Source organism: Rutidosis leptorrhynchoides, unplaced genomic scaffold, assembly GCF_046630445.1.
Source record: "Rutidosis leptorrhynchoides isolate AG116_Rl617_1_P2 unplaced genomic scaffold, CSIRO_AGI_Rlap_v1 contig75, whole genome shotgun sequence".
NCBI classification, from domain to species: domain Eukaryota; kingdom Viridiplantae; phylum Streptophyta; class Magnoliopsida; order Asterales; family Asteraceae; genus Rutidosis; species Rutidosis leptorrhynchoides.
In genome coordinates, this window is record NW_027266869.1 from 90,492 (window position 1) to 105,100 (window position 14,609).

General features: G+C 34.3%; 3 protein-coding genes across 3 annotated transcripts; 1 reads left to right on the top strand and 2 right to left on the bottom strand.

Annotated features, from left to right (window-relative positions):
• Positions 1-5,278: 5,278 nt before the first annotated feature.
• On the bottom strand, positions 5,279-6,466 carry LOC139885076 (uncharacterized). The gene has a single exon (XM_071869028.1). The coding sequence runs from the start codon at positions 6,464-6,466 to the stop codon at positions 5,279-5,281; it is 1,188 nt and encodes a 395-aa protein (XP_071725129.1).
• A 1,003-nt stretch (positions 6,467-7,469) lies between these two features.
• LOC139885077 (SEC12-like protein 2) lies at positions 7,470-10,561 on the bottom strand. The gene is made up of 10 exons (XM_071869029.1): positions 10,271-10,561; positions 9,905-9,999; positions 9,539-9,689; positions 8,762-8,853; positions 8,564-8,663; positions 8,347-8,419; positions 8,113-8,233; positions 7,897-8,019; positions 7,730-7,797; positions 7,470-7,555 (listed from the first exon to the last, which is right to left on the bottom strand). Exons 1-10 carry the CDS (start codon positions 10,559-10,561, stop codon positions 7,470-7,472), a joined length of 1,200 nt encoding a protein of 399 aa, XP_071725130.1.
• Positions 10,562-11,988: 1,427 nt separating this feature from the next.
• LOC139885078 (serine/threonine-protein phosphatase 7 long form homolog) lies at positions 11,989-13,007 on the top strand. Its single transcript, XM_071869030.1, has 4 exons — positions 11,989-12,339; positions 12,438-12,532; positions 12,650-12,841; positions 12,944-13,007. Exons 1-4 carry the CDS (start codon positions 11,989-11,991, stop codon positions 13,005-13,007), a joined length of 702 nt encoding a protein of 233 aa, XP_071725131.1.
• Positions 13,008-14,609: the final 1,602 nt, after the last annotated feature.

Consider the following 14,609-nt stretch of genomic DNA (forward strand, 5'->3'; position numbering starts at 1 on the left):
TGTGGTGTGATGATAAGCGAAGACTTTGAATTGAAGAAAGCCTTTTGAGTTTAGTTTTCAAGTAAGAAGACGAGAAAAAAATGGTAAAGTAAAAGAGTGAAGCTGACTTAATTTTATTTGAGTGAGAAAGAAAAACTCAATGGAGGGAGCTATATAATAGTGTATGTGCGTGTTCATTCTATTCTTTTGGCCGCTCTTTCTTCACCGTTGAAAAGTCGAGTCCCACGAGTTTTTTCATTTTTTACTTTTATTTTCGAAGGAGAGAGCCACGAGTTTTTTTTTTAGTAGTATATATATGCTTAATACTTTTTTTGATAAATGTATACATGCTTAATTGAAATCCATAAACTTTAACAAATAATTATGTATGTATACATACTTTCTTATGTATGATTTCATTCTTGTAAGGTACATCCATATGTATTATAGTATTTCTCATATTTTGCACAAGTTACCACTTGTTCTCTTTAGTTAATTAAACTCATAAATATTACTTCTTCTTTTTATGAAGTAATAAATATTACTATTATACTAAGGTAACTTAAATGGGTAAATGACCAAACAAGTATTTTCTATGGATGTTTTTTTGAACTAACTAATATTCAAAAAGATTTATAGATGTCTATTTCATTTTATTTTTGGTTTAAAGTGGTGTATAGGATTATCATGTGATTCGTATTTTAAATTCTAGAATAAAATCTACTGATCAGGGATTATATTTATAGATGAAGAATACAGTTCATAGCATGCTTAACATTTAGAAAGATTATTGTTAAATAATTAGTACTTAAATCAGGGATATCTTATTTCACAATCTACAAGCAAAATCAAGATTTTAGAACGAAGCATCGAGTCAGAAATCAACCCTTTCAGTCCCTCCCTTGAATCTAGTTTTTAGATTTTCTATTAAAAAAAAAAATTAAAAATACATATCGAATGCTTATTAAGGTCTAGATTTTCAGGGTAAGTAGGTTGAGGATGCACACAGTTAATCAAAGTTGACTAGTGCTCGTCAGTAGAAAAAAATTCAGCAAGCAAAAAGTAGTGGGCGATACATGCCATTGACTTTCAGATAAAAGTAATAACGAGCACAAAAGTTCGTGGAAGGAAAAATCTACTTTTTTCTATCATAATTCAGTTAGAATTTTAAAAACTCAAAACCATATTTATTTTGGTATTTTTTTTAGTATAGAACTCATTTTTATAAACAACATCGTGTTCGTGTAAAGTTACCCAAATACCCTCAAATTTTAATAAAAGTGTAGTATAGACACTTGAATTTTGTCTCAAGAGCTAAAATTTTTACTATAGACATTTGAAGATGTCTCTTTTGATGATTGATGTCGTCGGAGTGGCTTTGAAGGACTAAGGAGTCAGGACTCAGAATGTACACAAGTTGCACATCCCCGCATAATCACAGGCAGAGTCTTCCTTCTCTTCATTTGGCATTGATGTTTCCTCCTCATTTTGGTTATTTTGACACTTTAGTATTGATCATGATCGATACTCCCTCGATCCATTTTTATTTGATATATTTTAGGGTTTGGTTAGGATTAATTAAGGAAGCTAATTAGGTAAAACATATTTAAAATAATTTGGATGTGACATTTAAGTATGGAGACTAAAAGTATAAATTGTGTAATTTTTTTTTTTTTGGACTCGGGGAGTATTTAAGTTATAAACAAAAGAGAATTAAATTTGAAGACGTATATCTTTTCGAGATTAGTTAGACTTATCATACAACTTCAGATGATTTCATAATCCGGTCTATTTTCGATGGACTGAACGTGGCCTATTCTCGATGGTGTGGGCCGTGTGGGGCTTGTTAAACATCACATCGGACAGTCGCCAATTCGACATTTTTTTTTTTTTAATAGTTACATTGTTAGTGCGCGGACAGCGCGACTCGAAACCCCGACCTCACTATTTCACCACCACTGGACTAAGTCCCATGGGGCCAATTCGACATTCGTTATAAGATCATGTGCAACCCTATTAAAAAATAGAAACTCATAAGTTGTACATATATCTTATAGACAATAGAGAGATTTTTTTAATTTGTCCCAATTACAATTTAATTGCAAATCTTATTGACAAATCAACATCCGATACATGGCGTTTTATTAACGAATAGTAATTTGACATATGTATATATGAACTTTAATTAGGTTTCAAATTATATTTTTAAGTCAATGATATTATTTTTTTTTTTCCTTTTCTAATTAAGAAATCAAAATACAATAAAAATATAATGATTTCTAATAAAGTTCTACCAATTACTTTTTCTTAATATAATAGTTTTATTTCTAATCAATTTCGTATCCATTATTTTAAAAAAATTCTAATAAAAATATAATATACTATATTTTTTCTATTTTTTTATTAAAAAAAATTTTCTAATAAAAATTCATGATATTATTTTTTTCTATTTCTAATTAAAATAGGCACATCTCCTTATTTTCTTATTCAAACGGTATATTGTTAAAAAAATTATTCCTAATCAAATAATAATATATATTATTTTATCTAATTTTTTTATTAAACTATATTCTTCATTTAGAACTTTAAGTTTCAAATTATAATTTTAAGTGTATGATTTTTTCTATTCTAATTAAGAAATCAAAACACAATAAAAACATATTCCTAATAAAATTATAATACACTATATTTTTTCCTAATTTTTTTATTTAATAATTTTTCCTAATTAAAATCTATTATATATTTTTGTTATTCTTAATTAAAACGGGCACATCTTCCTTTTTTCCTATTCAAACGGACATATTGCTAAAAAAATTATTCCCAATCAAATTAAAATATATATTATTTTTTTTCAAATTTAAACTATTATTCCTAATAAAAATCTGCTATATTTTTTTTCTATTATTAATTTAAACGAACGTATCTTATTTTTCAAATAAAATAATTTTTTAATTTTAATAGGATTGTAAATTTTGAAATAAAATCAAAATAATTCTAATTGATTTAAAGTTAAAATAATTTCCTTTTGATATAATATTTGACATAGATTTAATAATGTTTAATGCAAATAATTATTATATAACTTTTTGTAATATATATTTAAATTATTTATTTTTAAACGTACCGACTTTCTGTCCAACGGACGGGCCCAATGACTAGTTTATGGTAATAATAAAGACGAAACGAAAGGATTGCGAAGAGATACTCATTGATGACAATGACTTCGTGAGTGCGGATGTAATTAGGGTTGGCAATTTAGATCTCATCCGATATACGGATATAGAAAATTATTATCCGAAAGATCCGATCCGATATATTATTATATTAATATTAATATAATATAATATAATATAATATCATTATATTATACTATTATTTTAATAATAAATCCAAACCACAATACACACAACACATTATATAAAGTATATATTTTAGTCAATTTAATTAAAAATAATGTAAAAAATAATTAAAAAAATCTTTAAAATAAAAATATTCTTGATTATTGGATATTTTATAACAATTAAATTTAAATTTTTGAAATTTTAAATTTTAATTTTTTGAAATTCGGATGTGATCGGATTTTTATTTTTTTCATGCGGATCGGATTCGGATACTGATTGTCAATATCCACGGATCGGATTGGATAATAACGTCCGGATTTTTTTCGGATCGAATTGGATCGAAAAAAGTTAGAATATGTAATTTAAACAAGGCAATTTAGTATATATAAGATTCTATCAATCATTTTAAAGCTTCACATTAGGAAAAAAAAAAAAGTAAATTCTAAGTTATTGTCCACCTAAAATAATACTCCAGTAATAACAAAAAATTCTCGCAGCAATGCACTAATTAAAATGAGATCATGGGTAATCCAATTCCAAAATCATTATTACCGCATTACACGAAAATTCATTTGGAGCTCTGACGGTGAAAGGAGAGGCGTTCATTTGTTACATTGGGTTGTGGTTTCGTCTCCTAGATCAGTTGGAGGCTTGGGAATACGCAAGACTAGAACAATGAATATTGCCATGCTTGGTAAACTTATCTGGAGTATTCTGTCCGGGGAAGAAAAATCTTGGGTAAATATTTTGCGTAAAAAGTACATGGGGATGGGTGATTTGTTTCACTGCAGGCACAATTCAGGTGGATCGATTACGTGGACAAGTATTCTAAAAGCATTTGATCAGCTTAAAATGGGCTTTGTCTACCGAGTATTTTCAGGAAACTCTGTGTCCCTTTGGTTCGACAACTGGATTGGAAGTGGTCCTCTTTCAGAGTTCATAGCTAATTGTCAGATTCAATGAAGCTCTTTATTTGCCCTTGAAGCTCTCTACTTGCTGATTTGATTAAAGGCACACTCATGTTTTTTTTTTTTTTTTTGTATAATTTCCACTTTGCTTCTTCTCCAAGCCCCTGCCTACTCATGGTTGGATGGTTAAGGTAAACATTGATATTGGCAGGTTTTTGCTCAACAATTACTCATGGCCTCACGTGTTTGATGATCAAATATTATCATGCTCCTTTATTAAATGCACCAAGCTCAAATCTCAGGCGATTTTTTTACTATACAATCTAGATTCACGATAACTTAGGCACGAGCTTTTTTGCGTAAGAAGACATTGGAGATGGTTAAAACCTTGCTGCAAGTCCAGTAATAAATATTTTTAGTTTATACGAAAATATGAATTACGTTGAATCGGTTAAAACCTCTTTAAATTAACAATTATTAATTTATCGATAAATTAATAACTCTCTAAATTAATAAATTTTTTCGGTCCCGAAAGAATTTTACCTGTCCTCTCTTTTGATTATGTTCTGCCGAAAGATTTATATTAATTAATGAATTGTATAGTCGATTATATTCTAAAAGAAAAGGTAGAGTAACGCTAGGCCTATAGACTTATATAATGACTGGACCATTATACGTTACATTAATATGTCTATTGAGACCCGATGAAAGTAGTCCAGTGGTGGTGATTTCCACCTCAAATAGTGAGATCAGGGTTTCGAGTCGCGTAATCTGCGCATAGCATTGTAACTAAAAAAATATGTCAATTAAGAATTAAATATTTCAATTTTATTGCTCTAATATCAAAATAAAATCAATAAGAATCTTAGATTAGTCTCTATGCCAATTATGTGTCGGGAATTAATGTAGACATATCTTTTCCTTGAAATCGACCAACAAATAAAAAAATTCATGATGAAAAATATATGAGAACTATTCTTTATAGAACTATTTGATACATGAACTATTCAAATTAAAATCCTCAACTAATATGATCCAATAATTTATTTTTCACATAACTTTTTTCAAATCTAAAGCAGAAGTGCAACTATGAAATCCGTAGGGAGGCACAATCCAAAGTATTGGAGGTAAGTATTTTTGTGAAGGTTTATAGGCATAGAGATGCTTTCTAGTCCCATCCTTCACTCTGAATATACCAATATCCCGATCACCAGGGTGATGATCACGTGAAAGTCTTTCAAAATCATCCGTGTAATATATAGAATCTCGCTGATTTTCAAGAAAATTCATATCCGAAATCGACATAGAATAGTTTTGACCTAAAAAGAGGCCATCGCCGTCCAAACTTTTCAACTCCACCTTGTCTATCAAATGCCCATCTTCATTGTCAATTACAAGATTGAAAACCTTGAAAGTTTTTGTCCAATTGGCCCAATTATCGTAATATCTTTCGACTAATAATAGTTCTCCCTTTGATGATTCAACAAGATATACCTTATTTTTCCATGTAGATTCATGAATCCCAGGATCTACAAGAATCTTCACTTGCACCGGTGGCGGTTGAGAGACATCGAAACAAACGAGCAATCCTCTGTATGTCACAGCATAAACTAAGCCTTTATAAAAAATAACGTCGATAAATATCGTGAGTGTCATGTTGAAAATTCCATTATCAATCATAGTCCATGATTCTTGGCCTGCCTTGATATATGCTATAGTTTGATAACCACCAAACATAGCCACGGCTATAAAACTTTGTGGACACAGAGAAGGATCCTCCGACAAGACGAGTTTTCTGAGGTCCTGCCAATAATTTATAGTCTTCTTCTGTATATGAAGACGAGGTAGTTGGATGGTGGTTCCATTCTTGAAAGGATTCACCAAAGTGATTATGCCATTTTCGTCGTTAAAGGCTATCCAACCGTGACTAGAGCCACAAAACTTCTTATTAGACCTAACCGAAACTTCGGAGATGAATTTCCTTTCAATCACACAATACAGTTTCCGACTCTTCTTCTTCCTGCCCCTTTTCGTTGGGATGAGAAGCACCGGAAGAGCTTTACGTTGGATATCCCTTTTCGTTTCGATATATTCCTTAGAAGCCAAATACCATTGCTTACAAACGAGACCGAATTGAACAACGTCAATGGATTTTGAAAACTTTTCAAATATAATAAAGGAAACGAGATTTGGGAGACTCGTCCAGTCCCCATGAGTGCAAGATGATTCTTTATCCATCGGCTTAATTAAGATGTGATCCTAATTCCTAATAGAAGAGAAAAAGAATAGAAAAGAAAATTAATTACATATGTGAATGACCTGAGATGGTTATATTATATATCACCCATACTATGGTAACAATTGCTTTATAAAGTTCGATACCTTTCATGACAAGGAAAATCAATCCACACGCGCTTTCTATATTCATCCCAAAAACCTTTTTAATTAGGAATCCATTAGAATACTAGAAGGTCTATTATGGACTACAACGTCCCCATTGTATTGAAACATTACAAAGTAGCCACTAACATTTAAGGTGCGAGAGGCCAAGGCTAATTAAAAGGTCATTTTAACAGGTTCAAATTGAACCTCACGACCTTTGAAAGCCTATAGCTCCGTGTTCAAATAAATATCGTTTTCAAAACTTGAAGGATGTTTGAGTCCATAAGCTGATACATGCAGGACCATATGTGTTGTTCGGCTACTATTAAAAAAAAGTAGGACATTTAACCCAATGGCCAGTGTTGAAACTTGCTGGCTACCAACTACTAATCATCTACAGTACGCATTATGTGTAACTAATTAAAGTGATTTGCGTGATTTAATTACATTACACTAGAAACTACCTCATAACGAACAAATTTCTCTTTCCTTTACAACATTCATTCTTAGACTGCTTCCCGAAACTTCTTACCTACGACATAGGCTGTGACTTGTCGTCCAAGAAATCCATTTATAAAGCTAATATTCTTCTCTATCCTTGTTTAATCTAGATCACAGAGAGGAATTTGAAACCATATCAACCTCTAAGGATTATTTATGTCATACTATATTATACACATTTGTAACCTTGTGCAATGTACTGTAAATCAATGGAAACGTGGAAATGTAAAGTGTAAAAGTCCGTACAAGATAACATATTTATTTAAATAACTGTAAAGGTCAAGTCTGCTTTCTGTTTTCATACACAAAAGGTTTAAGTTTTGTCGTATTCTTATCTTACAGAAAGCAAAATCTAAGATTACAGGACTAGGACTCCTTGATTCTTCAAGTAATAAACAGCAATTGCAAGTAAAACTATCAATATGATGATCAACAAGCTAGATCCTCCTGCAAACCAACATAGAGAAAGATGAAATGTTAAATTATGTTACCATTTCACACCCTAAATTTTATCATGCGACCGAAGTGGCATCGACATGGTAAAAATTCGAACCAGTTAGCGAAGCAAATGCAACTGAGGAATGTTTTTACCTTTTAGTAGAAAAATAAGATACGTACCGCTCTTCTTCTTGTCCTCAATTAATGTAACTCTAGCACTAGAATCCATGGACACTGAGACCAAAGCTCTGTATATGCAAATATAGTGGTTTTTCACAATCAGAAATCACCCTCAAAGGAAGATAGGGATAAAAGTAACGAACTGTATTGATATTTCAGTTTGTTACCTTGAATCATCCGAGAACATTAGTGCTGTTACTATACCAAGATGTGCTTTCCGGATTCTCATTAGAACTTGCATATTAGTTGCTTTTAAGACCAATACATCTCCTTGCGATTCATATGTCCCACTGCACAATAACGACATAGAGATGATAAATCACTACTACAGTAACATAAATCCTTTAGCAATTTGAATTAACCAGTGGATACAAAACTATTACATTGCTAGGAATTTTCCATCAGCAGAGACGTTGAAGGAACAAACCGGATCGCGAGCTACATGCTTCGAGCGGATCCTTTTCCATGAGGTTGTATTCCAAGTCAAGATACTTGTACCTCGATCTGTGAATAAATTACAGTCAACTCAGGAGAAAGTAACATTGTGTTGGGGCAGATTCATTTTTTCCATTTTTGTTCTGATAGATGGGAGAAATATTATAAAATCAGAGATTTACCAGTTCTTGCAGCAATATAGAGAACCTGACTATCATTCATTTGAGAAAATCTGCAAGATGCAAAAATCTCATCCTGGAAATAACAAAATGTTCAAATCAGATTTTCCCCCCTTCATACTGTTGTGTGAAAGCAGTTGATCAAAGGTTTTTTTTTTTTTTTTTTTTTTTTTTTTTTTTTTTTAATATTTATTCAGAGAAAATTTATGATTTTTCTCACACTTTGCTTGGATAGAGAAGCCACAACTTTTGATGATTCGATGTCCCAGACTCTACCAGGGCCGCCACTTCCCAACGAGACAAGGTATTTCCCATCTGGACTGCAAGACAGACAGACAGACAATCCATCACAATGGGTGGAAAATTAAATAAAACTTTTCACAAAAAAATTGTGCATTTAGCGCCATTTTTTGCAAACCTGAAATGCAAGTCTTTTACACAGGTATAAGCTTCAGCCTCGTTAAAAATCGTTTGCATGCTAGGCCACTTGAAAACTCTTAAATTTCCGTCCTGTAATGTAACAAAGCCATAATATCAACCATCAAACTTTTCTATGAGTGTGAAAATGTTGGCCCTGAATGCCAACGTCAGTGTCCAAACCAAAAAAGCAGATGAGACAAGGAGTACAAAAATAGGATCCAGCCTGACAAGTATAAGGGTGGTAAGATGAAGTAATCCCAGAGAGCAAACTGTAAAGCATTTTTTTAGCACACCAAACTATACAGTTACTGTCAGAGGTGCCTTGCAATATATATTATATGCAAGGTATTGATAAGTTGAGCAAAAAGAATAATAAACAGCTACACCAAAGGCCAGCCTCTCTTCTATTTGTAATAAGGATGCCAATGAGGTTTTACTTGAAATTTTAAACCAGCGAATATTTTATCTCGAATAAAATGGTGCACGTTCTTTGACAAGTAAAAAGAATAGTAAACAGCCACACCAAAGGCCAGCCTCTCTTACATTTGTAATAAGAATGCCAATGAGATTTTACTTGAAATTTGAAACTAGCGAATATTTCATCTCGAATAAAATCGTTCTTTGACAAGTAAGTTAAGCGAGAGCTAACAATTTTTAGAACACACTAGTCTTAGCGAACTTCTCCTGGCCCCCAACCCATGAAAGTATGAGTTTTCAATTTAATATTTTAAAATAAACGCTGGTGATAATTCCCAGTGAAAAGGATGATCTTTACCTCACCACCAACAGCAAGAACCGAACCCTCAGAATTGAACGCTAGTGCTAATTGCTGCCCCACATCTTCTAATCCCTCAAGTGCATTCTCGGATGCCTTTAAGCCAAGTTTTGAGGTTTCATCAGTCTTGACTTCGTCCCATTCAAACGTCCTGAAAAATGATACCAATCAAACAAATTATCAGAAAAATAAAAGAAAGCACTGACAGTTTGAGAATCCAGTTTTTTCAAGTCCGCTAAGATGAACACTTTATATGAACAAAAATTTACATCAATGGTCGTATTCCACTCATGTGCGACACATATACTCTAATAATTGTCACCACTAATAATACAAAACTAGCAAACAGGAAGAATAAACAGAAACCTGCAACTTTGTTGCATGGCACAGACAATGCCATCTCCACTGGGGTGTACAGCCATTCGATAAGGCATATCCGAATGAGTAACAAGCTTTGTTACCTAAACAGAAGAAGACAATAGTAAAAAACATAATGTAAGCCACAATTGCATATCAAGCAAACATAACTTTGGGTTAACACCAATTCCATAGGTAATTAGTCTAACAAACGGGGCAGCTACTATAAGGAAGAGCAAAAAACCTTGAAAGTCTACCTCATCATTAATCAATTATCTAAAATTCGAAAATAATTCAAATGCCATTGGACAAATCAAAGTACATATGTTCAAATCACAAACAGTAAAACCCAATTGACCGAGCGAGCATAGTTACCGCCTCATTAGATAGAGAATTGGAAGCAAAATCGAAATGGGCGAGGAGGACGGCATTTGGAATACCGCTACGACCTTCGCCTCCACCTCCAGTCAATACGACGTAGTGTTTGTGAGAATCATCAGAAGGAGGTTGTTCAATTCCAGTGGAATCATCATCAGCAGCAGCAGCAGATTTAGATTCCTCGTGATCTTTATCTTTGAGCTTGGATCTGACGTATTTGTACGGAACCCATGCGGCTCCGTAGAACGGAACACCGTATTTTTGCATATTTCTGGCATCGGCTTCCATTTCTGATCTCTCTTTTTTGACTACCTCTGTGAATTTTCAACTTAGCTTAAAAGCTTGGTAACGACGCGGGTAATATTTTAGTAGTTTTCATTAAATAGTGGGAAAAATAATAAGAAAAATTCTGTATATTCCAATCAAAAATCGACAACTGGACAAACATAAAAACTGCGGGAAAAAAAATAATAAGCGTAGACGTCATTTAACTATAGATAAAAACTCGTAATGGTCCTTAAACTAATTTGATCTCCATTTGGCTCTTTGGAATTTTATTTTGGTGCAATGGTAAGAGCAGATTGGGAGAATCAATTATAAAAAAGACCTTGAACCCTAAAACGTAGATATATATTTTTCTTAAATTGAGGTAGACATATATAATCTTCCCCGGATTTTGTTTTCCGGGGGAAAGAATTAAATGACTTTGATTAAGTGTAATTATGTATGATTAACAAAAATTAATTCTAATTGTGCGAGATTGGGTCCCACCAGGAAAATCGTTTGCCGGACTGGTCCTACACGGAAAATCGTTTTCGGACGGGACCCACACGGAAAATAGTTTTCCGGACAGTTTAAAATTCTATCCCTACCGATTCTCTTCCGCAAACACAATTTCAAATCTCTCTCTCTCTCTCTCTCTTCTTCCTCACAAACTCGCCTCAGAGATCCCTCTCGTCTTCCTCACGAACTCTGGCTATTTCTTGCCAAAATTTGAAGCTCCGGTGAAATTCAGGCCATTCTCTTTCGTTCTTTGTCAACAATCCTTCATTCTCTTTTTCCAGAGACAAACAAGGTAATTTTTCGTAATTTTCTTTTATTCAAAAATTTATGGATTCAACGAATCCGGTATAGAATGTTCCTACTTGTTGGATTGTTGTTTTATATGTTGGATTGGTTTCTATGGTCCCGATTTTCGTTGGATTTTGACGTTTTCGTTTTTGGATTAGTGTGGTCCCCTTTTTTAAGTTTGATTTTGAAGTTTGATTTTCGCTTTTATTTAAATATAAGACTGTCCCAAGTGTTTGGTGATCATTGTTATGTTTTAAAAGTTTGGGGACCGAATTGTTTTTTAAGAAGTATGAGGATTTGATTGGAAATAAATTGAATTTATAAGGGTCTGGATGTAATTTTAAAGAAGTATGTGGACTTGGTTTTTTATTTCTTGTAAGTATAAGGTCTTTAGTGTTATTTTATAAATGTATGGGGACCTAATTGTATATACATACCGAAAGTATATGGATTTGATTGTTATTTAGTAGAAGTGTGTGGAAATTTTCTCGAAAACGTAAGGACCGAATTTTAAATTTGGAGAAGTACATTCAATTATAATTCAATCTTTATAGATTTTGAAATGCGTTCATCAGTTCTTATTTTTTGTAAATTTTTATTTTAGAGACTTGATTTAATTTTTTTTATTTACGTACTAGTTATTTATGGCGGAAAGATCCTCGTGGCTTTCGCATGGACCTCCTGATGGTGATATGTTGTGGATGCAGCCGAGTCATAGATCAGCTAACATATTTAGGTCCCGCTTGAGACGCGAGAAGATACTGAAAGTCAGAAGGGCAGACTCTTTTTTCTGGGTGTGTATGAATGATGGGCGATATTGTCCACCAAAAGTTATGGGCTACATAGAGAAGCTCGGGTTTCATTTGGCATCGACTATAGGTCATGTCAAGTACGACCATCATCTTGTGACGACATTGGACGAACGATGGAGGCCCGAGACTCACACCTTCCATTTCTCCATGAGGGAGGCCACCATCACTCTGCAGGACGTGGAGGTCTTGTTGGGCCTGCGTGTGGATGGTGATCCCTTACGGGATTTGATACACCTCCATTACAGATCGACACATATCTGATGGGATTGTTGGGCTTTCAGCCCGATAGATCAGGGACACCGATATTGCTCTCAAGCATTGGGGCTCATGTAGAGATGTTTCTCGGTGCTCCACCACATTCAGACATAGAGGCTCAGTAGAGGGCCTATTGTATTCTCGCCCCCTTGCTTGCGAGTTGCTTCTTACTCGACAAGAGTCAAAACAAGATTGATCTGATGCTGTTATAGAAGCTTAAGGATGTTGACATGTGTAGTAATTTGAGTTGGAGCAGCACTGTGCTTGCATATACATACCGCGGATTGTGCGACTCTGCCCTTATGAACGAGAAGGATTTCATTGGGTGCGGATTACTTCTACAGGTCTGGGCTTGGGAGAGGATTGTCAAGATCAGGGCTTCTTTTGGACCAGGGGTCGTACCACCGATGTTGCTTCTGTTAGCGGCAAAGTAAGTTTATGTAAATTTATCATTCTAGCTAAATTCCTAATTTATTTATGTTTTCGGATGGATGACGACTTTCAAATTATCGTAATGTTTTTATTAATGCAGGTGGTCGAAACCTTTGAGGAAAACGCACGTTGAAAGCAACTCGCTTGTTGCGTTTAAAGACTAGTTGTCCATGATGGCTCCAGGCAAGGTATGTTCTCATCGATATTCTTGTTTAATCATAACTTTATCTATTTGTTGTTCTTCAAAACATAAATGTTTGTAACATTTATTTTGATCATGTTATTTCAGTTCGATTGGGAGCCATATACAGAGGATGTCATGCACCATATGCATCCAGGTTGTCGTATGGGGCATTAGATATGGGCGTCCAAGAGATACATGCATTACTACTATGTTGTTGAGCCATACTACCCCGACAGGATAATGCGACAGTTTGGGTGGCTGCAGATGATTCCGGATCTTCCAGTACTAGATCAGGTTATACATAAGAGACTGCATGACAAGAAATGGTCGAGAAATCGGATAGATTGGGCCGTGGTTCATGAAGAGTACATTTAGCATTGGAATGGACGGGTTCAGCATGTCTAATGTGGTCATCCAGTACGGGCGATTGCGGACAATTATGACAGATACTCTAGCAAGACCGTCCGTTTCCTCCAAGATCCGAGCCGTCATACAGCTTTTTCGTGCGTGGTCTGGACCAACGCCCTGATCGGTAGGAAACGGTCACCTCTCAGCACGTTATTGTAGCTCTCTGCGTCGTTCGATGTAGTGATGCCCCATCGATGGAACCCATCATCGAATAATGTCCACTTATCCAAGGAAATTCTTCAGAGATACGTACATGCAGCCGGACTCATCTTTTCGAGATCTTCCCACGCCTTGTTGTAGTTAGGCTCCGCCAACTTGATACCCACGACCCTACATTGGGCTTTTAATCCTTTCTTTTTTGGTACGTTACTAAGCATATTTGCACGAACGTGCTCCAAGCAGAACTTGTGGAGTTATAATATTTAATCAATTAATTCATTCATATGAAATTTGTAGTATTGAGAGTCAAAGTGGTACAACCATTATCTGTGAACTCTCCAATTTTGGAATTTTACATCCTCGGTAGCAGCCAGGATGCCCATATGACGATCTGATATGATATTGGTAAACGTATCCTGTAGAACATACATTTTTAGGTACTTTAAGAACATATCTCAATTTTGCGTCGACTCCTCGTCAACGATGGCATATGCGACTGACACAATTGTATTGGTTGTCTTCACCATAGCCAATATCGCCTTTCCCTTGTACGACCCACGAAGATGACACGCATCAATAGTAACTACGGGATAACTGTATTGAAAAGTGGGTCTTATCCCCCAAATGACCAAAAAAACGTACGTGAATAAATAGACACAATTATTTATTTATGTAGAATTACGTATTACCGTGTTTAGTGAACATGTATTTTAGGATTCGTACCTGAAAATCTTCTTCGGGCTATTTACACTTTCGTCCACCTTCTTAAACTTCCACGGGTATATCGTACCAAGGTTAGAGTCTACAAGTGCTTTCATGTAGCCAGGCAGTTGGCGAAAATTTGTCTCCCAATCTCCGTAGACTTGGTTCAACGCTACTCGTTTACCGTCCCAAGCTTTTTTATAACTAATTTTATTGCCGAATTGTCTTTCAATATCGAGCTGAATGTCTTTGACCAAGTAATTAGGACGATTGCGAATCTTTTCCAATATGAAACTGGCAACATAATTTGCGT